At 42.0% G+C, this 23736-nt stretch overlaps 1 protein-coding gene across 1 annotated transcript; it reads right to left on the bottom strand.

Moving 5' to 3' along the window:
• Positions 1-14847: 14847 nt before the first annotated feature.
• Positions 14848-23714, bottom strand: OVCH2 (ovochymase 2). Its single transcript, XM_053900011.1, has 7 exons — positions 23549-23714; positions 21346-21455; positions 19608-19699; positions 17481-17653; positions 17017-17112; positions 16623-16774; positions 14848-15994 (listed from the first exon to the last, which is right to left on the bottom strand). The coding sequence occupies exons 1-7, from the start codon at positions 23634-23636 to the stop codon at positions 15785-15787; spliced, it is 921 nt and encodes a 306-aa protein (XP_053755986.1). The 5' UTR covers positions 23637-23714; the 3' UTR covers positions 14848-15784.
• Between the last annotated feature and the right edge of the window lie 22 nt (positions 23715-23736).

The raw sequence follows: 23736 nt of genomic DNA, 5'->3' as shown, positions 1-23736 counted from the left end.
AAAAAAATAAATAAAATATGTGGGGTTAGGAGGTGGTTCTCTAAGGAGCCCTGCAATCAAAGAGATAGCAAGGCTACCATTTTGGCCATCGCAATGAAAGCAACAGCCAACCCTTCCAGTCGCAGGGCAAGGCTCCAGAGAATGTTCTCTCTTCCTTGTATGTAAAAGATTCTAGGGCTCAGAAACATGAAGCAATCTCTCTGACATCACTCGATGAGTTAAGAGCTCTAATGAGAACATAATCAAGTCTTGCAGCTTCATTGTAATATCAGCATAGATTATAGCTGTGCCCATCAGTCATCTGCAGGAACTATCTCAGAGGCACGGTCCCCTGCCCCTGTTCAGCTTGCCTATCTAGGTCAGCTAAAATGATTCAGTAGGGTACAGAGGACAAGGGTTCAGTAAAAAAAAAAAAAAAAAAAAAAAAAAAAGCATCTATCTTCTAAAATAAAAAGAAAATCTCTATAAAATGACCGAACAGTAGATAGTCTAATTTTTTAAAATTATTATTTGAGAGAGAGAGAAAGAGAGAGAGAAGGTGAGGGGCAGAGAGAGAGGGAGAAAAGAATCCCAAACAGGGTATCTGTCAGCACAGAGCCCAACATGGGGCTCAGTCTTACAACTCAGTCTCACAAACTGAGATCATAACCTAAGCTGAAATCAAGAGTTAGGCATTTAACTGACTGAGCCACCCAGGTGCCCCTAGATAGTCTAATATTTTTTTAAAAGATTTATATAATATACAAAATTAGGAAAGTAGAAAATCATGCAAACACAGAGGTATTAATTATAAGGAAATGGTTTGTACAACTCAAAGTAAGTAGTAGGAAAATCTGAATATTATAGCTTTTAGTAGGAGATTATAAGTCATCAAAATTGCCTGAAGGAGAAATTTTTAAGCCTAAAAGACAGTAAGAATGAAGGAAATTGAGAAATTTACCTTTAAGGCTTCAAGAAATAGATGTTTAATATATGTAATTACATGACATCATTATTTATCATTCTTATATTATACATTATATGCAAAGTATAGAACAAGAAGGAAATTTCTCTAGTTCTTTTCATGAAGAACACTGATATCAAAGTCTGACAAAGGCAGACAAAAATAAAGCTATAGGTCAGCAGTTCTTAAACTTGTTGGTCGCAGGACACTTTTACACTTTAAAAAAAATCACTGAGAATCCTAAAGATATTTGTTTATACAAGTTATATTTATCAGTAGCTAAATGTTAGAAATTAAAGCAGAAGCTTAAAAAATTATGTATTTGCTAATTTATTTAAGATAACCACAATAAAACCATTAAGTATTAGCATAAATAACATGTTTATTTAAATAACTACATGTTTGTTCAGACACTACTCCCCTAAAGGGTAACTGCTATCCTGACATCTAATACTATATATTAGTTTTGAGTGATTTTCCTTTTATGTAAATGGAAGTAATACAGTATCTATTTGCATGCCTAGTTTGTACATATAATTTTCATTATTAGGATATAAATTACTTGAAGAGAGGTACCATATTTTGTTCCTTTCTGTACCTCTTATTTTATTTTATTCAAACAAAAAACATAAAATTTAAATAAGACTGACATTGTTTCACATATTTTTATTTTTTAATGTTTTTTTATTTATTTTTGAGAGAGAGAGCACAAGCTGGGGAGGGGCTGGAGAGGGGCAGAGAGAGAGAAGGAGACACAGAATCTGAAGCAGGCTTCAGGCTCCAGGCCGTCAGCACAGAGCCTGACAGGGGCTCAAACTAGTGAACTGGGAGATCATGACCCAGGCTGAAGTCAGACGCTCAACCGACTGAGCCACCCAGTTGCCTCAGTTTCACATATTTTTAAAATTGTTTAATGTCTGGCTAAATAGAAGACAGGATGTCCTACCTGTTATTTTTTTTTTAACTTCATTTATTTATTTTGAGAGAGAGAGAGAGCAAGCAAGCAAGCAGGGGAGGGACAGAGAGAGAGGGAGACAGAGAATCCCAAGCAGGCTCTGCACTGGCAGTGCAGCACCTGATGCGGGGCTCGAACCCATGAACCATGACCTGAGCTGAAATCAAGAGTCAGATGCTTACCCAACTGAGCCACCCAGGGACCCCTGTCCTACCTGCTGGCATGTGGTATGTAGCCCCTGGAAAACACTGCATGCTGTGAGAGAATGAGAGTAGACAGGGAGAATAATGTCTCAGTTTTGACCTCACAGACTCCCTAAAAGGATCTTGGAGGTCGCCAGTCATCTCGAGGCCACATTTTAAGAGCCTCTGCTATCAGTCAATTTCAATTCTGGATGTTGATGCAAACAACTAAGTGGAACTAAGTGGAACCCAGCAGTATATTGGAGATGAATGCACCACGCCCAAGTGGGATTCATTTCAGAAATGCAGGAATTTTAGGAAATCTATTAATTAAGGATTTGATATATTGATAAATCAAAGGAGGAATCACTTCATGACTGCAAAAGATGCGAAAAAGTATTTCACAAAATGTAATACTTTTTCTGATTAAAAAAGTCCTAGGGAGGAACTTGATAAAATAAATACGTCTCTAATTGCCAGCCTCATGTTTAACTGAAATAAACTAGGAGCACAGTGTGAAAGGGCAGAGCTTTCCTGAGCACTCAGGAGCTCAGGTTCTGCTGGGGAGGTGGAATGTCCACAGTGGTGGTGAATGGGGAAGTGGTGTCAGACTGATGGATATCAGAGGTGGTGGCTGAAGAATTAATGATCAACCAACTTAAACCATTAGCTCCCATGTTCCACTCTCTAGGTGTACTTACATCCTGGTGAAGCAGTGGGCAGCGGTGACTACCCAGGTCTTCCCAAAGATGGTTCCTTCGCACAGATGCCTGGTGGCAATCTGCAGGCTGACCTGCCTCCTTACCTCCTACCATCTGGCTGGAAAGGAACCTGGAAGGGTCCGGGGGTTGGGGGGTGGGGAGTGGTTCTGCAGAGACCACCTGGGAAGGGACTAAGAAAACTCATCTTTATTACCCACGGATCCTCCTCACCATCAAGCCCAGATCATATTCTCTGAACATCTCTTTTGTGCCAGGCACTTTAGTAGACACTTGGGAATGATGAGAAATGCTTATTGTATTCTAGACAGAGAGAAATAAATACAGTACTGGAAGTGGGTGTTTCACACAAGAGTAAAATATCAAGCTCACCTTGACCCTTCCCCCCACCCACCTCCCCCTTTTTTTGCTCCAATTATCTGGTCTCCAAACCAGATAATTGGATCCTAAATCCACAACATATCTCATATCCATCTCCTAACTTGGAGTTTGAGGCCTCCATAGTGCTCACCAGGATTACTCCCCCTGCAGGTAATGTTTCCCTAGCTTCCACACATTCCAAATCAACCACCAGAAAGTGCTCTTTGACCATGTGATTCCTCTGATCAAAACCATCCAAGGGCTCCCCACAGGGTATAGAATAATAGCGACATTATTCTTGTAGGCCCAAATCAAATGCCAGTTTTCTTTTCTTTTTTTTTTTCAAATGCCAGTTTTCTAATTGTCTCATCCAGAAGTTCAGTATATTTTGTATTAAGTTTTTCTGTACACTTTTTTTTCTTTTGTTGAGAATTTTATTGACATACAACGCACACAGAAAAACACTCAAGTGATAAAGTACTTTGAATTTTCAAAAAGTAACTCCAGAACTCAGATCAGGAAACAGACTAGCAGAATCCCACCAGCAGCTGCTCTAGACCCTACTCCCTGGAAGGGTAACTGGTATCCTGACATCTAATACCATCTATTAGTTTTGAGTAATTTTCATTTTATGTAAATAGAAGTAACACAGTATCTTTTTGCATGTCTGGTTTGTACACATAATTTTCATTATTAAAATGTAAATCACTGGGGCGCCTGGGTGGCTCAGTCGGTTGAGCGCCGACTTCGGCTCAGGTCACGATCTCGCGGTCTGTGAGTTCGAGCCCCGCATCGGGCCCCTGTGCTGACAGCTCAGAGCCCGGAGCCTGTTTCAGATTCTGTGTCTCCCTCTCTCTGACCCTCCCCCATTCATGCTCTGTCTCTCTCTGTCTCAAAAATAAATAAACGTTAAAAAAAAATTTTTTTTAAAAAGATGTAAATCACTTGAAGAAAGGTACGATATCTTGTTCCTTTTTGTACCTCCTTCCCCATGGCCTGGGCTCTTGCATGGAGGTTTGTAAAAAGAAGGTATCAAATGAGAATTAAGCCAGTGTGACAGGATGTCAATAACTAATGAATTTAAGTGAAGGATAAACAGCTGTTCATTGTTTTGTTCTTATAAAACACCTGTTCTATAGATTTGCAAAATTTCAAAAGAAAAAGTGGAGGACAAAATTGCTTATTGAATGATTTAAGTAACCCAGGTTAGGCATGCCAATTTTAAAACAGGGCACCTGTAGGGGCGCCTGGGTGGCTCAGTCAGTTAAGTGTCTGACTTTGGCTCAGATCATGATCTCGAGGTTTGTGGGTTCATGCCCCACGTCTGGCTCTGCACTGACAGCATGGACAGAGGCTGCTTGGGATTCTCTCTCTCTCTCTCTCTCTCTCTCTCTCTCTCTCTGTCTCTCTCTGTCCCTCCCCCACTCTCTCTCTCTCTCTCAAAAATAAATAAACATTAAAAAAAAGCAGGGCACATGTAAACTCTTTCTTTTACTTCTTACATTTTTATGGGTATTTGTATAAAGGAAAAGGGCCCTCAAGTGTGAGTTCTATGAGAAAAAAACAGGAAAGATTTTTTCATGGAGGTTTTATATCAGGGGCTATTTGTGGATTATATAGTTTTATTCACCAAATATTTATTTGTCATCTACCGTGTTCTGGGCACTGCACTAGGTACTGTGGATAAAAGATGAATAAATCTTTGCTGTGCATTGTAATGAGACTCCTTGGAAAATCTTGTACTTGGTTTAGGCTGGGAAAAATGGCTTTGCTGAATGCACCCCCATGGTGGTCAAGAGAAGGAGCCACTGCAGCCACACTACAAGGATTTTCTACCTAAGGTATCTATGCATCATGAGGTCCAAGAAAACAGAACAAAAAGACTCAGATTACTTCTACTTCTCATTAAAAGGAATATATTGTCTCCACACTCTATATTATGTTCTGTGTCAGACAGATTATAAAACTAAAAAAATAAATAAAAATAAGGTGCTTGCATTTTCTCTTGACAAACTATCAAATTGGCAAACCATAAAAGCTGCCGTACTCCCTCCTCTGCCTGCTCCGCTCACCTGGTTTTCCACATGGACCAGGATGTGGCACAGGTGTGTCATTGGGTGCCACAGAGCAAACAAGGACAAGAGAAAGTCCAGCACTTCTCAATGCTCATTGGCATTAAAACGTAGTGGTGGACTCACTTTTTTTTAGTGCACAGATCTTGTGAGTCAGACCCCAGTTTGACACACTGTTTACCCATTTCCACGAAATGAATCTATTTAGATGGGAATTTTGTTTCTTGTGACTAGAAAGATTTCAGTGTTGCTTTGAGCAAAATGGACAATGACTGCATCCCATATAGCTCTGTGTGGTGGCTTTTTTGATGTGTGGACTTTGCTAAGCCACAGCCTCCAGTTATTCAATGAAACAATAATCTAGGTGTTGCTGTAAAGGTATTTTGCATATGTAATAAAAATCCCCGATCAGTGAACTTGAGGTAAAGAAGATCATCCTGGATAATCTGGGTGGGCCTGACCTAATTAGTTGCAAAGGCCTTAAGAACAGAGCTGAGGCTTCCCCGAAAAAGAGAAGAAATTTTGCCTTTGGAGAATACCTTCAGCCCATGCCTGTGGAATTTCAGTGTCCTGTGAACTTCTCTTTTCTTTTTCAAATGTTTATTTATTTTGACAGGCGGGAAGGGGAGAGAGAATCCCAGGTAGGCTCTGCCCAGTGCAGTGCCGGAAGAAAGGCTCCATCCCACGGAAAGGGTAAGATCATGACCTGAGCCTAAGTCAGGAGTCGGACGCTTAACCGACTGAGCCACCCAGGTGTCCCCTGTGATCTTCTCTTTCTGACTGCCTGCCAGATAGGTTTAATTGCTTGGTCATCCCCTGCAACTATGTTGGCCAATTCCTGGTGTATTAGCTTGCTTGGCCTGCTGTAACAAAATATCATAAACGGGCTGGCTTAGAAGAACAGAAATTTATTGTGTCATAGTTCTGGAGGCTACAAGCCCAAGATCAAGGTGTTAGTGTGGTTGGATCCTTCTGTGGGTGGTGATGGTGCCTCTCCCACAGCCTGCGGTGGTTTGCTAGTGATCACCCGTGTTCCTTGGCTTGTAGATGGTACATCACCCCAGTCTCCACCTTCATGTCCATATGACGTTCTCCCTGTGCGGGTGTCTCTCTCCACGTCCAAATTTCCCCTTTTATAAGGACAGCAGTCATATTGGGTTAAGGCCCACACTAATGACCTCACTTTAACATGATTACCTCAGTAAAGACTTTAGCACTAAATAAGGTCACATTCTGGGGTACTGGAGGTTAGGACTCCAACATATCTTTTTGAGATTCTCTGGTTGAACCTTGGCTGATACACTCTGTGGGTATCTCTTGGTCACATTCCCCAGAACAGCTTACCAGAAGCATTGTGATCTTCAGGTAGTACGTTCCATGTCTCCAAAAACAATGACTTGTCCTCTGATCTGGAGATGTTTAAATCTGAGTGTAAGCATATACAACTTCTCAGATCACACACACAGGGCCAGTGTTTGGAACTTACCAGAAAATTACTACTGTTAGAATTCTGGAGCATCTCAGTCGGCTGGACCATGGGTGTTTTAATTGAAAAGTGGAGTATTTTAACTATAACCTGGGTTTGCCATAAAGAACTGCTTGTCTAACAAGAATGAACGACTTGAGAAGCCAACAGATGGCTTTGTAGGATTTGGGCAGAATGCTCATGGGTGTGAGGACTTGGAGGGGAGTTGTGTTGCTCGAGTATCTAGGGGCTGAGAGCTGGTGAAGACATTTCACATTTCTGAGCCTCTGTTATGTGTTACACACTTGCTCATGGCCAAGGGTGATCTGATTTAATTCTACCTTCTTACTAGGCATGTATTATTCTTCCATGGTGAGGCTGAAGTAAAGGAGTCTTAGATGACTCTTAGATCACACATATAGTAAGGACAGGCCATGATTCAGGCATAGAGTTGATCCTCATTCTTCATGGATTCCACATTTGCAAATTCACCTACACCCTAACATTTATTTGTAACTCAGAACGAATGGTGCTTTCATGATCATTCAAGGACACCTGCAGAACAGTGACCAATTTGAGTCACCTGATGCACGTATTCCTAGCTGAGGTCTAATGAGGCGGCACTCTGCCTTCTTGTTTTAGCTCTTATACTATAAACAAGTGTCCTTTCCATGGTCCCTTGAATGCCATGGGTTTTTTGCATTTTTGTGCCTTTTGTTGGTGATTTTGCTGTTTGAAATGGCCCTAGACATTGTGCTGCAGTGCCATCTAGTGTTTGTAAGGGCAAGGAGGCTGTGATGTGCCTTATGGAGAAAATATATGTGATAGATGAGCTTTGCTGAGGCACAGGCTATAGGCACAGGCACAGGCTCACTGGCTGTGAGCTCAGTGTTAATGAACCAACAATATGTAAGGTGACTTTAAACAGAAACACCCATAAAACCAGAGGCTCCCAGGAACCTAACTCCTCGGAGCAGAGGTTCAGTAATCACTAATTTGGTGTTCAGGGTGACTTTATAGGACAGAGATGCTGCAAATGCTGAGGACCAACTGCATCCATGTTGGGCTGTAAAGGCTTCCCATTCTTACTGCATTACGAGGATGGCAATCGGGACCCAAGATGTTGATGCCTCTGTCTTCTTACCTGTTCCAGGGATGAAAGAGACTGTAGCTTGAAAGCCTCTGTAGGTCACATTTTTATCTGACTGGAAGCTGATGAGCATTACACCAGAGGAGCTCAGCACAGGGGCAGGAGCAACGAAACCACAAAACCTTGCTGGTTAAAGCCCAGCCCAGGCAAGACGCGGTCAAGGACCCAGCAAATAGGCATGGCATTGGATAGGGAAAAAAAATTAACCTTTAGGCAATTGTTGAGAAATAAACTTTTTTGTGGTGTCACAGTTCATTTTCAGAATAGAAAGACTCCCACTGAGAATGCCCCTTAGGGAACTATTTTGAGTCAATGGGCTTATTTCAGTGGCACTTTCCCCTTCTGACCCTTAGATCACTGGGGGCCTTCCACACCTTCTGTCCAAATAGCTCTTTGGTTCTCCCTCTGGCCCTTCCTGCCCCTGACCTGGGAGAAGGGGTGGTGGTAGTGACCACTTAGGGAGGAGGGAAGGAGGGGGTGTAGGGGAATGAAGGAAGCTTGAACCAGACCCTTTTTACTCCCAAGAACAATTCCCCCCAAAGGACTGGGTCCAAAGGCAAACCAGGGGAGCCGAGGCTCCAGGGGCACAGACCTATTTCCTCCTGTCCTTCCACATCCCTGTGCACCGCCACATAGTCAGAAGAACAATCTCCATTCTCTTCTATTTCCAGACTCTGAAAGGAAAGCTGACAAGACTCCACGTTACAGCCACAGCAAATCAAATGAACCATTGACCTGATTTTGAGTAAGCAGAGAAATGTGGAGTGCTCAGCTTGCTCTGGGGTGTGACCATAAGAGGAAAGTGAATGGGGCATTCATGAGTAGGTTAAATTACTTAGGAGAAGATGCTATACCACAGACTCCTAAACTCTAGACGCATCTAAGCTACCAAACAGGGACCAAATGTAAAGGTGTAAATATTTGAGCTCCCTGGTGCCCTCCTAGGAAGACCAAAGAAACAGCAAAGAACAATCTGAGCAATTTGATAGTACCGGTCTTCAATTGACTTTGAAGAGCAGAGCAGTGGGAAATAGGGCTGATGAGGTGGGAATTTATATTTTAAACACACAGATGATGGGGATTAAATGGAGCCTGAACACTCAGCAAAAGACACAGGGCTGCATGGATGGGACAAAGTGGAGGTAAGTGATCACTAATGGTGAATGTAGGCACAGGGAAAAGGAGAGTATCAGAAGTAGGTTCCATTCAAACATTTCTACATCCTTACTACAATACTTTCCAGTAGTAAACCCTTTTCTCTCCGAGTCAAATGATATGCACATAGTTCTGACTTGTAATCCTAATCTCCAAATTCCTATCTTGAATGGGTCCTGCACACTGGTGCTGTCACTGACTACAGGGTGTGAAATCATCATTTCACTGATGCATGGCACTCAGTACGCATTTATTGAATAGGTGTGTTTTTGAATCACTTCTAGCTCTGGCACGTTCAGATTTTCAACTAAATTTTGTCTTCCTCCTTCCAGAAATCTGCTCATACTTAAACTTTTATCCTCCATTACTCATAACCAATCTTCCCTTAGTGCTGCTTCCTCCTGAAATTTCTCTTTTGAATGTTTGGGTTCCAGAAGCTTTTAGAAAGAGAAATTCTCTACTTATTTCCTCTGTGTTTTCTTCTCCCGTCATGTGTAAAACCTGAGTGATCTTTTTTCTTTTCCGAACATCAGACTTGCTATTTCAGGTGCCCCCCCCCCACTCCCACCTGCTCTCTATTGTTCACTTGTCAATCCAATTATTTTACTTTTTTGCTGGGAGATGAGCTGAGGGCTGGATGGCTGAAATTCTCAGTCCTCCTCTTTAAACCCTAACTTTGTGGTAAATCCAAACTCTCAGCCACAACTTTTTGTTTGTTTGCTTGCTTTGTGTTTTAAATTAAAGGCTCTGTTCTCTGGACTGTTCTAACTCCACACTTCCTCCTGAGTCTCAGACTTCTTTTTGCCTCTTAAATATATGAGAACCTGGGGCGCCTGGGTGACTCAGTCAGTTAAGCGTCTGACTTTGGCTGCAGTAATGATCTTGTGGTTCGTGAGTTTGAGCCCTGTGTCAGGCTCTGTGCTGAGAGCTTGGAGCCTGGAGTCTGCTTTGGATCCTGTGTCTCCCTCTTTCTCTGCCCCTTCCCCACTCAAACTCTGTCTGTCTCTCTCTCTCTCTCTCAAAAAAAAAAAAAAAAAAAAAAAATATATATATATATATATATATATATAGGAACCTGGAGGTCTTATCCATCCTTACTCCTCCCCCTTTGTTTTCTAGTCTACTTTCTCTCCTTCATATCCTCTCTCGCTTTCAATTATTATTTTAAGAGAAGGACTTCTAAATAAATGCCTCTTTCCAACCTCATTCTGGCCGCAGTTTTACCTTCAACTCTCTGGTGGCATCTCTCCGCAGATGGCCTACTAGTGTTTAACGAACCACAAAAGCTACGAATCAAATGCTGAATAAACTCCGTATCCTGATATTCAAAAACCTCTGTACTTTTAACTCAGCTCCTCTTCCACTACCCTTCCCAATACAGCTCTGACTCGAGGCCAGCCAGTCCCTCAGCCTGTTCTACGCTAGCTCCTCTGTGCTTGCTCTGTTCCCTCTGCATGGAAGGCTTGATGTTTGAGGTCTTATTGGCATTGACTTTTGTTAGCCATTACTTACAAAGTGTTTTGTTAGCAGTTTAATTAATAAGGAAGAAATGCTTGTTTCTAGAAGGGACCAGGAACTGACTAAACCAGTTACCAGATCCAGATGGAGACAGCCCTTCAACAGAGTAAAGTGCACAGCTGCCATCTAGTGGTATATGTGGGTAGTTACAGGGAAAATAGGCTAGTCTTACTCAACACGTATATATCAAAGAACTTTGTATGCTGGGTACCAGGGAATAGATCTGATTAAAACAAAACAAAACGCAAAACCTCTCCCCTCATGGTGTTTATGTTAGCTCTTCTGTGGAGATACCAGAGCAAAGTTGAGGGTAACCGAGGTCAGTACCTTTATTAGGTAGTGTTTGGGGGCTTGAAAAACCCAGTCACAGTTGGCCATGTTGCTATAGTATTCAGGATAGTGAAAACTCTGTATGAGGCCTTCTTCAAAAAGGACAGTAAGGGAACTGCAACCTGAATCTGAAACACAAGGGAAAACGTCCTAACAATGGCATCACTCAAGCCAAGAGGAATCAATCCTCTGTGTGCTTCCACCTGTCTCCCACAAATGGCTCATCAGCTGACTCCTCAGGCAGAGCTAATAAGAAGGAAGACGTCTGTGCACTGATTCTCCAGAACTCGTTCAGCCCTCTCAGCTCACTTGGGTATGTGATCAGCACGAGTCAGCAGGACGGGAGAAGGGGAACCTTCATGGCTTCTCACCTGCCTTGTAGCCCCCTCCGTGATGGAACCAAACAGACCCTGTGGGGGAGCTCCCTGCCCCTCACTTCATCCCTGCGGGGCCCCAACTTCTCTAAAAGGCCTGGGTTGTACGTGATATAAGCAAATGGTTTTACCAGGAAGGTAGTTTGGTTTTAGAGCTTTATAGGTGAGATTAAACCCAGCTGCATGATCTGTGGCATCAGAGATGAAATTCAGCCGTACAGAGTTAGAGCCAATAAGAACTGATGAAGGGAGGCTTTCTCCACAGAACTTCCCTGGAATGTAAGAATCAAGAGTCTTTGTTCAGAGTCTAGAAAACAGCATCCGTTAAGAGACTTTAGGAGAACTGGCCTTGAACTGGATTTGTCAAGACAGTATAGGGTTATCTAAACCAGGGTTTCTCAACCTCAGTACTGCTGATATTTTTTAACTGGAACATTCTTCGTGCTCAGGCTGTCCTGTGCATTTATCGGATGTTTTGTGGCATCTCTGGCCATACTCATCAGATGCCAGTAATACTGTCTCTAGTCATGACAACGAAAAATGCTTGAGACATTGCCAAATATCTCCTGGGGGCAAAATCTCCTATTAAGAACCACAGAAATGCTCCCCTGTTTCTGTTTCTTGCCTAAATAGCCTTTGTTTCCTGCTCATGGTTATCCATCGGTATTTCCCTTCTTAGCTGGATGATGCAGTAAAGGTCATTTTCATGCCTACAAAAGCAGCATTCTGTCTGAGAGGTCCTGCAGTATGTCTGTATTTTTCCCCTGACAGGCCCCAGACCCAGCAAATAAATCTAGGAAGTCTGGTTCCATGGGAAGCAGATGGAGCCAATGAAGTGTTCTGTGGCCTTGCAACCACCACACAGGCTCACATCAGTTCCTTTCCACTGTCAATTCTGAGTCTGAAACTTGCAGACAGAAAGTGTGGTATTTACAGATGCCTCAGTGCCAGACAGCCTGCAGCCCGGCCCGATTAAGTCCTCGCAGCACGACATCCATTTGACAATGTCAGCATCCACTCACCAAGAAGTCTGTCTTCTAAGGAATATATCGAGAGGTAAGTGTGGTGACAAGACTCTGCATCCAAGTGGGAAACATTGAGCAGCACATGCATCTTCTCTGGTGCCAGCAGGATCCAGACACAGCCTGCAGGCAGATACATTAAGAGGGAGTTATTTCGAGACAGAAAGTGTCCAGTTAGTGGGCACAGCCAGACTGGAGGTGGGGGCTGGGGGAAGAGTGGCAGGGAGGCTACTCACTGCTTCCTGTCATAGTACAGGTAGGGGCTTTCTGGGAAGTGCAGCTCCCCCTGAGACTCACGGAGCACACGATCCTGCTCACTGCATGAGGCTGGGAAAGAGAGTAACAGTGGTGACTGGCCACAAGAGAGCCACGAGAATCGGTAACAGTGGTGACTGGCCACAATAGTCCTCTCCTTCTAGAACCTGTACAGAAGTGCCTGGTTCTTCATGATGCATGGTTCCTCTCTTGTCAAATATTTCTCTGGCTTCTGTGATGCCTTACTCTTTTTTGTTCTTTTTAGATCCTGCTTAACCTTGAGATTCAATGATTCCTTCTCCTTCACTCCATCATAACTTGCTTCTATAAATACATGTATTTCCTGGTTCTATCCTTAGCTTTCTTTTTTTTCCCAAAAATTTTAATGTTTATTTAATTTGGAGAGGAGAGAGAGAGACAAAGTGCAAGTGGGGGAGGAGCAGAGAGAGAGAGGGAGACACAGAATCCGAAGCAGGCTCCAGGCTCTGAGCCATCAGCACAGAGCCCAATGTGGGGCTCAAACTCACAAACTGTGAAATCATGACCTGAGCCGAAGTCAGACACTTAACCGACTGAGCCACCCAGGCGCCCCTCTATCCTTAGCTTTCATCTCTTTTTACACGGGCCCTCTGACTAGTCTCATCCATACTCTGAGTTTCAACTGTTATTCTACACTTCTGAACTTCAGACCTCGTTTTTCAACCATCTCCTAGATATCCCCTTAACATGCTACAGATGGTCTGCAAAAAACTGCTTCCACTTCTGATTCGATTACTTTTAGGTGCCCTTTGCTTCGTTTCTCAGGCTCAGAACTTTGGTACCATTCTTGGTTCCTCCCTGTCTCCCCCACCACCCATCTAAGTGACTGCCAGGTGCCAATTCTTCTTGTTTCCATTCCCATCCTTTCATTCCCCGGCCATTGCCCTAAGCCTCTAGAACTAATGTGTAATCTCATAAGTCCACCTTGAATGATTTCCCCTCCATCCTATCCCCTATGTGCTGTTCTTATACCGCCAGAGTACTGCTCTAATCTATCTATTTAATTAATCAACTTCCTATTACTCAGTAAATCCAAACTTTTTTTTGACAGGCATCCAAAATTTCTACAAATTGGTCTCCATTTATTTTCTAATCTCCCTCACTTCAGCTGCTCTGACTGACATACTGGTCTCTTACCCCAACATTTTCCTATCTCCATCTTTTAGCATCCATCTTTCGACAAAGAGGATTCCTTGAGCTGCAGTATTTTTCTTTATCTGTATCCCATTTCCACCTGACAGCATTCTACTGGTTCTTTGTGGTTTTGTTGTTTGTTTGTTTGTTTGTTGTGATTCAGCTTAAAATGCATCTGTGTTCCAAAGCCTCCTCTGGCTTTTTCCCCCACAGCCGCTTACTTCTGCAGCTCTCAAGGTACTCTTTTTCCTGAAACTATCTTTGTATTTAGTTCCACAGACTCACAGACACACTGAATATTTGAGCCAAAGGTGCCTTAGAGACTATCTGATCCAGACTTTTTTTTTTTAACCATTTATTCTTGAGAGAAAGAGCGCGCGCGCGCAAAGTGGAAGAGGGGCAAAGAGAGAGGGAGACACGAAATCCGAAGCAGGCTCTAGGCTTTGAGCTGTCAGCACAGAGCCTGATGCGGGGCTAGAACTCACAAACTGCAAAACATGACCTGAGCTGAAGTCGGACACTTAACCGACTGTGTCACCCAAGCTCCCAGATTCTTTTCTTTATGGACAAGGAAACTGAGGTCCAGAGGTAGGAAGGAGCTTTCCCAAAGTCACAGAGCAGCTTCATTGAAGACTTGGCAATGTGGGGGAGAGTCCCCTGTACACATGAGGACACTTTCGGGATAAGGCGTGTAGCTTAGTGACCATCTGCACCACCTCACCTCCCGCTCCCTCTCGAGTGTCTGATCTAAAGCTAGGATTCGGCAAGTGTTTGCTGAGTTGAGATGGAGGGCTTGAAGAAGTGAAATGGGAGAGAATCCAGAGCTCCTTCTGGGTGATGGGCTGCCCTGACTGGCAGGGAATGGCTGTGGGTGCCCCAAGTGTGGGTAGTTTTCTACCTAGTGAGCAGAGAAAGCTCTTCCTAAGATTTTTGATTACAAAAGGAACTTATATTCAGAAATACTAGATATTAATTCCTGCTCCCCGTGGAGCAGGCTGTAAGAAATACCCACCTCTGGAGCTCTTCCTCTGCTTCCCTGAGAAAGAAAAAGAAGCGTGCTGTTCAAGGTCTGTGGTATCCTGAACAATATTTCAACAAGTTAGCATTTCCCTGGCTCAAAAGTGCAGGGGTTTTTAAGTCACTATGCAACTAATGAAAATCTGATCTCTGGAAAGAACAGAAGGCATAATTTGACAAAACAGGAACGTGGTCTCGGTGTTTTAATGAAATTTCACTCTCTTTATTAAGTGCACTAATCAGGCCATGATTAGCTGGGAGGTTACACAGAGGAAGAGGTTATCTGGTCTACTTCTCCCATTGTTGATGAGAAGGGATGCTGGAGATGAAAATAAGTGGCCCACAACCAAAAAAGAGTTACTGGGGTAGCCACCGCTTGAGCTGAGGGCTTGGATGCCTGCCACTGTACACTTGATAACAAACCCAAGTTCTTACCAAATGAATTTTAATTAACTCCTTTGGGACAGAACAGAAGCCCTATTGAAGCTGGAAGCTACTAGTTAGAAACCAATTACGTTGGATGTGGAGGCAGAACCGAAGTTTCAATTAACTCCCTGATCAGTCTAGTAGAAGGTGTTTATAGACCCTGATCTTTTCAGACGTATGGTACCCAGATCCGTGCCTGGCCTTCTCAACCACAGTATCACTCACATTTTGGGTTGGATCATTCTTTGTCATGGGTCTGTTCTGTGCATTATAGGATGCTTAGCAACATCCATACCTCCTTCCCTTTAGGTGGGTGGCACCCCCACGTTGTGACAACCAAAAACCAATGCAGACATTGTCCTCTGGGGAGCAAAATTTCTCTATAGCTTAATAAATCTTGCTAGCACAGTTGAGAAGTAAATGGTGAAAATACATCTCTAGCTGATTGTTTCAACTAAAGGCAATTTGACAAAGTCTAGGATGAATGGATTCATGTTTCTTTGTATATTTGTATGCTGGACTGCACACCATATTTTACTCTTGTTTTAAATTTCATAAATGTCACAATTCTTATGTACTACACTAAAAACAGAAGCAAACCTGTCTGCTCAGTGGTCCTGTCTTGCCTAGACTCTGCTGACGCTCTCTCTGGCCCTAGCTTCTTGACCTTATGTGCTGGGTTTATTACCAATTTGGATGTGTTTGTGGATCCAGGGAAGCACTTTTCTAAGATCTGTGAAGATCCCAGGGGATCCTTGGTTATCTTCCTGCATGTTGTTTCTCCAGCCTCGGCCACAGCCCAAACCCCAAGAAGTCACACCAGCCAGAGTCCAAGCCCCCTTCTTATTCCGGCACATGAGGGAACCTCCTGAATCTCCCTGCAGGGGGAAAAGCCTCCATTACCATCATTATCAGTGTCTGTGCTCACTCTTTCCCCCCAAGAATATGCTAAAGGAGGATCAATGATATTTCTTCACTTCTAATAACTTGGACTCGGTGGCCAGGAGAACAGCCAAGCACAATTCACATTAAATCTTCAAATATCATTAGGGCCTATCAATTCTACTTCTTTCTTCCCCATCCTTCCCCTTCCACCCTTTCTTCCATCTCCTATCTCATCCTGCAGACTCAGAGAAGTCTTGCCCAGTAGTGAAACTGATCCCAGATCTTGGTCAGCGGGAGGAATGGAAGGAAAGTGATTATCCACTAGATGGAAACTTCTAAGTAGGAAAACGCCAGCCATCCTTCAGCTGTAGAGAACCCTAAGCTCACTGATGGCACTATCTCTGTTAGTTGGTCTTTTGGAAAAAGGAGAAGACCTCCTCTGAATTCACACTCTCCAGTAAAAACAGATTGTAAAAACTGTCACTTTATTTCAACTTGACCTCCCTTGCCACCCCTGACAAGAATCCAGTTTTGCCTGTAGCCTTCTTTCAGCCCCTCACCTGATGGCAAAGCTGAGGGAAGCCCAGCCAGGGACCTTTCAGCCTGACCACTCCCACCTACCTGACATGCATCTCTCCCTCCATCTGGGAAACCTGTGCAGAGAAAGGTCTGCCCACTGATGGGTTTCTTTAGGGTTGACAAAGCTGCCACACACTCTTCCTGGGTCAAAATGGGCAGGTTCACATCCTGCAATACCTGTGAGAGAACGCCATCTAGAAAACACAGAGATGAGAGCCCCAGTGAGGCACTCTCGCACTTCCTCAATTGAAGATGCTACATTCAGGTTTGTATCCTTTGGAAAGACCTGAATTTCTATGTACAATGAATATTCTCTTTTGAAATGTTTACACCATTGTTGTTGTTGTTTTAAATAAATTAAAAACAACTGTATTTTCTAATTACCCACCAGGAAGTTCTGACATCTGATTAAGAGAAGTGGCATACAAGTTCTTACCTTCAGCTGAGCGGCCCCAGCCTGCAGTTGTACAAATAAATCCAGCCTCAAATTGTTCCTTTGGCTCTGGAAGACACATTGGGCCCACAAACTGGCCTGAAGAAAAGAGCAGGACAGGGTTTGTCTCATCCACGGAGAGGACACCCTAAGCCACTCACCATTTGGTATGTAGGTGGTTCCCCCAAAGACCTTGTGAGAGTTGTGATAGCTATGCCTCGCACCTCCAGGGGCCACTTATCAGACAAAGAAAGACTCTCTCCTGAATCCACATAATCCTATATTTGAAGCCACAAGCAAAAAGAGCTTCACATAGGGGACCCTCCACCTCAAATTCCTGTCTTGAAGTGCATGACCCAGAACTGTTGGACGTATGCTACATAACATACGCTGTAGGAAATGTGCTATGGAACAGAAGTTATAGAGCACATGGGATAGACAATTCAGAGTGAACCTCTAATGTTTACCAAAATGGAAGGCGCCATCCATCTTCAAAAGAGCAATATCATAGTCCATTGGCTTCTTGATGGAGAAGTAGGGGTGTATGATGATGGTTTCAATGGTGAGGGTTTGCTCCCCTGGCTCTATATGACTCAAGTCATACTCTCCAGCAGTAACATTCAAAGTTGATGCAATATTTCTATGAAGAAGAAGCGGTAAAATGGCTGACTTTCATTTAGCCTCTGAATATACTCGTAATGGTTGACAATCTGGCCTCTTTCAAATCACATGGATGGATGATATGAGTGTGAGGATACTGAACAGAGAAAGTGAGAATGATTCCATCACTACTAGTAAAAGTGCAAAATTCCCGATTTAAGTGAGGAACTAGTAAAGAGTGGCCTCAAATGGAGCCAATAATATGATAAATTGAATATTTTGCAATGTTATTCATTAAATGTCTAAAAATGCATTTATATTGTAACTCAGAGGTCTGAAGCCATAGTGGACTTTATTCAGCTACCCTAACTGGCTGGCCTGGCTTCAATATCAGTGAGATTCTTTGAGAATTACTTGTGATTCCCCTAAGTATGCTGCTTTAATATCAGAGATCTAATGCTCAGTGTACATTGTGAAAGATGTAATAACACCAAAACTCTGGTATCTCAGCGAGTGTGCACAGTTAAGGCTTTGGGACTGATGAACACAATGGGAAGTGAGGATCTTCTCCTTACATTCTTTATGTTTGTAATTTAGAGACATGGTGTGAGATGGGAAAGACCACTCTATTGCCATTCTTTCTGTAGCAAAGTTATCTAAAAGGAACTCGGTAGAATGCATTGAGTTGTATTAAGAACTTTGGGCTTACAGTCTTTGGGCACCCTTTATTCCCAGAAGTGACTTTTTTTTAATATAGAACTGAAAAGGTTGTAATTTTCTCCTGGTATACTCCCTCCAGCTCTTGGCTATATTGGGTACCTAACCTAATACACAGCATCTCTTTAGCCTAACCACCTGCCACACTACAGTGAAATTATCAATTAACTTTTCTTTAGACTATCAACTCTCTGTGGGCAGGAATTACATCTTACTTACCTTTGTATCTTGGTACCCACCAAAGTGTCTAATGCCAAGTGAATATCCAGGGGATGTTTGCTGACTTAAAATGAGAGAGAACAAATATGGGACTTGATTGCAGCCTAGTGACTACCCAGAGCACTAAAAACAATAGAACATTTAGAGCACACAGGAAAGTGGATAAAAGATGGAAGTTGTTAGACTGAAGCTCAGAGAGGCATGACCAGTAGAAAAGCAGACATGAGAGACTTCTTTATGTTTTACTGGCCTCCCTTTGGTTTCCTCTATCAATTTTGTCTTAATCTTTAAATGCTGTAAGTTGATTTCAAAGGAAAAAAAATAGAACAACAATGACCTTTGCATTTGGGGGAGAACTGTTTTTACACTTTTGGAAAAGGAAGAAGAGAAGTTGGATCAAGAAGTGAGTCACTGAAATATAAAGTTGCATTCCAACAGCTGCAGTGAGCCCATGACTAAACATGGACAATGCTGGTCAGGGCCAGGGGCTACCAGGGCATGGCTTTCTATTACTAATGTTTAATGTCAGCTCCTTTTACAAGGACAGAAATCACAAATAAATCTTCCAAAAATGGGATCAGTATGATCAGACATGTGTTATAAAAGCAAAATACTGGTAGGAGCAATATTTTCCAGAATACACATTTTGTATATAGACTTTATTGTATGAAACAAAGGCACAATTAGAAGCACTGGGTTCTTTTACCAATTTTTTAGGATGCATAATGAACCAGATTTTTTTTTTCACTGAAATGTAGGAGAGGCTTTTCACAAATGTATCTTTATGATCCTTTGTTTTCACTTGGATGTTATTCTTTAGTTACTTCCAGTCATGTTTGAGTAAATAAAATTTTCTACTCCTGCAAAGAAAGTATGTTTTCTATCAAGTTAAGTACCCTCTGACAGTGTCACTTAGCCCTTTTTGTGTCATGCATGTAGGATGTTCCCATGCTAATGCATACATCACACATTTCCATGTTGTTAAAGAGTTGTTGCTGCTGATTCCAAAGGAGAAGGTGGATAATCTGGCATTCATCCATGAACTAGGCCTTTCCTACCTGTTTGCAACGCAGTGAGCAGCCGTAATCACCCACTGTGCAGAGATGATGGTTCCACCACAGATGTGCTTCTGCCTTCGTTTCAGAGACACCTGGATTACAAAGAGCTTAAGTGGGAGCAAGTCAATGCCCTGTGACCCCCCCACAAAACCTGGAGACTGAGCATATTCTGAAAAATAGGCCCAGATGTCTTATATACAAATATTAGAAGTTGTGGAGTGTGAAGGAGTAAAATCTGTCCCATTACAGCTCAGAAGGGTAGTGTTGGAACCAGAATACTTCCAGCCCTGGTCTACAGAAGAGGTAGTTAATTTGAGATGGTTGGCTGTTAAGAGTTTAGTAGAATTGGTAGTAAAACTGGTGGTATTTATTTATTTGTTTGTTTGTTTATTTATTTTCATAATACTGTTGGCCCAGACTGTTACCCTAATAATATGAACAATGCCTGTGAGTGAAGAGAAAGAAAGAAAAGTATAAGATATAGCAGAGTCCAGATGAAGAGGTTTGGGAGAAAAACAAGGTGAGGGCTAAGGTAATCTTTCGACACATGCTTCAATTCCTCCAAGCCTCTTAGAGAATAGTGTGTATCTACAATTTCCTCATGCTTTTAACTATTTGCTTCTAACTACCACTGCTTCAAGCCTATTTTTTAATCTGCCTCTACAAATTACTTGCTATCTTTGGTTTATCTTGTTCATGATATTTGATTTGACTCTAAAATGGGTACAAGTATATGCTGTTAATTCCATTGTCAAAATTAGAAAAAAATCAATGTATTAGAACTGTCTCTTTTTGACCAAAAATTATTCAATAAACTATTAAAAATTTTAATACAGAGAAGAATAGTAAGTAAAAGGAAGTAAAACCACTGACTATGACTTGAATATGAACTTCTGAATTGATTAGTCAACCGATTGACCAGATAAGCAACGGATCAAATCGACTCTTCAACCAAGTAATTAATTCATCAGTTAATCAAATGACAATGACTCAGCCATTTAGTCAACCTACTGAGCACAAATTCAATCAACCAATCATTACTAAATAGCCACTTACCAAAAATTGATGTGACTGACTTAAAGTAAAAGCAAGGGGCTATTGCTCACAAAATTAAGAGGCAAGAATACAACACGGCTCTCAGGGTAAAGAAAGCTGGGGGAATGTCAAAGACAATAAATGCGAACACTGTAGGCTATAGACAGAAGCACAAAGGCATTTCTATGGCATGGGAAGACCAGGAAATTAGATTGAGAGACAATTCTTAGGATATCAGCTTCTAAGGACATCCCTAAGATGTCCTATGGTATAGGTACAAATCTCCAAACAGAAATTAGACCTATGGATATGACAGCTTTGACTTTCCTGAGCATCTTTAGCTATAACAATATAATATATTTGTTGACTAAGAAAATTGGTTTTTTTAATTGTAAACTCACGAGATTTTTTTTTTTTTTTTAGCTTATTGAAGTGCAATTTTTGTCTTAGGGGCTGAAAGTTTGGGATGGCATTTCCAATTTTTGGAGCAAGCCAATAGTGCATATGATTATTCTGAACACACATTTTCTGGAACTCGATGGATGGACATCTTGAGGGACTTGGATCCTGGCCCACACTCATGAGATATCTGGTTATGAGGTAGGCAGAATGGAGTTCACTGATGAATAGCATGTGTTTCTGGGAGATCCAGTCCTGAGACAGCTCATAGTCTACCTGCCAGAGAATGTTCCCTGAGACTCACCTGCCAGGGGTAGGAACCCTTTTCCACTTGGCTTCCCCCAACAATGCGACTGAAAATGTTAAGGTAATTCCAAGGCTGTGCCTTCACCAAACTCTGCCCACAAGTGGGAGCTGGGAATGAGAGAAGACAAAAATTTAGTGGTTAGATAGCTCCTGGAAATGAGGGATACAGGAAACTTTACTGAGCAAGCAACTGTAGGACATTGAGCATGTAGAAATATTATAAAATGGCTTTATGTTAATTGTCAGATTTGCTTCAGCTTTTCTCACATAGAACGGGCACATTATGAAGACACCTATTTTTTTTAATATGAAGGTGAAGGGACTCACCTTTAATATGAAGGTGAAGTAGATCTCCACTGGGTTAGCAGGACTATAGCCCCCTTGGTTTTGAGCAACCTGCCCTCTTAGAGGCTCCTTACAGCATTCTGTACTCCTATAGCATTTATCACATGCCATTATGGTTAATTTTACATCATTCAACCCAGCTAGGCTGTGGTATTCTCAAATATAGGAGCTTAACCTTAGAAATATCTAAATTCAAAATGTCTAGAACAGTTCATTATGCATAGAAGTTGCTCAGTTAAGTAGTGAAGTGGATGATGCCATATTCTGCCTTGGATTGTAATTGTGTGTACATCTTCTTTGCTCCACCCAGGAAACTGAGTGGAGACCATGGTCTATGCTGCCTGACACATTGTCAGATATTGGATTTAAATCTTTATGCACGTGGAAAGTGGCAGGTTGTTCAAGAAGAGTGGGGCAGAGAGAAGATGTCCTGATTCACACACCACAGTGGTGTTAGGCTAGAAGGGTTGCCAGGTAATGGCAAAAAGAACTCTTTCCTTTTTGTGGAGAAGACTTTATTCCTGAAAAGGTTTCATTTACTTATTTAACCTCAATGTGTTTTTTGACTCCTCAATTAGCAGATGAGATAGATTAAAGATGTTTAGGACTCCCTGGTAATTCGAGGATGGTAATTCTGCCCCTTCTGCAGGTCATTCTTTTCAGCATGTTTTCAAGGAGAGCCTAGAAAGCCCTGCCTTATAATCACCCTGCTTCTTTACCTGGCTGAACCCTCTAATCCTTATTCCTCAACTTGGGCAACACCTCAACTGAGAAGTCTTCCTTCGTTTCCTCAAGCTGTGGTAAGTATCTCTCCTGTATTGTGTAGTACACTTTCCTCCCCACTTTTATAGACTTTGCCATGCAGTATTGTGATAATGAGTTGTTTGTCTCTCTCATTGGACTATAAACTACATGAGGGAAAAAAACCCTATGTTTTATTCATCTCTGTATTTCCAAGGTTTTGCACAATTCCTAGCATACAGTAGACACTTAGAAAAGTTGGATGGGTGAACAAATGTTTTTTCTTGAGAGCATATCCTTGAGAGCATAGCTATTTGGATTAACATGGTAAAATATACAAAGTTCTTTCAAATAACTTCTCATTTAATCCCCATTCAATGCCTGTGAATCAAGCACTATCGCCCCTGAATTACAGATGAGAAAGTGAAGAATCTAAGAAAATCACAGCTAATTAACAGCAAAGTATGGCTGTAATACTGAGCCTTTTTGGTTCTGAACCCAATGCAGGCATGACATTGAATCAAAAACTTATTTTCTAACTGTTTCAGTTGAATGGATCATAAGTAAATTAGACATGAAGTTGACTATTTCCTGAACTCGCTGAAGCAAAGACAGAAAACAGGATGATTCTTGGGGCTGGCACGACTCTGACTATAGAGAAGCCTTCCAAGAACTACTCTCACCTTCTGGTACTTGAAGGAAAAAAAGATCATTCATAATGCACCACAGTAAATAGACTTCATATTTCCCAATAGGAGAATTTTCCAAAAGATTTCCAGTGCTTCCCAATAGATGCACCAATAGATGCTGATTTCCAGAATTTGCTCCATGAAAAAAGATGGGATTGTGGGATATGTCCAAATAAGTGAATCATCCCAGTTTTCTCTCCAGATCAATGCATCTTGTTCAAATTGTATCCCGTGAATGTTTTATGCAGTTTCATACGCTGATTACAGGACAGAAGCTCAAAATAATTACATGAAAAACAATTAGATCTCCAAAATTTATATGCTTCTATTTTCCCAAAGGAATATTGAGTTGGGGTTGTGATGTCCATTGCCAGCAAAGGTTATTCCTTCAGACAAAGGCAGTGATAGTGTTTGTTTGGAACTTACCTTTGGGGAGAGAGAGAGTTGCAGATTTACCTTGTTCCACACAGAGCATTCCAAGTAGTAAAATCAGCCTATTCTTGCTCAGAGGCATTTTGAGACTCAGAGTTTTTCCTTGAAAATTTAGAGAGATGAAAGAGCACCAAATAGAAAGCCTGTAAGACCAGCAATAAACCAGCTTAAAAGAAAGTTAT

This window comes from Panthera pardus, unplaced genomic scaffold, assembly GCF_024362965.1.
Source record: "Panthera pardus isolate Hobbes unplaced genomic scaffold, ASM2436296v1 HiC_scaffold_12, whole genome shotgun sequence".
Classification (NCBI taxonomy): domain Eukaryota; kingdom Metazoa; phylum Chordata; class Mammalia; order Carnivora; family Felidae; genus Panthera; species Panthera pardus.
This window is presented reverse-complemented; position numbering and strand designations above follow the sequence as displayed.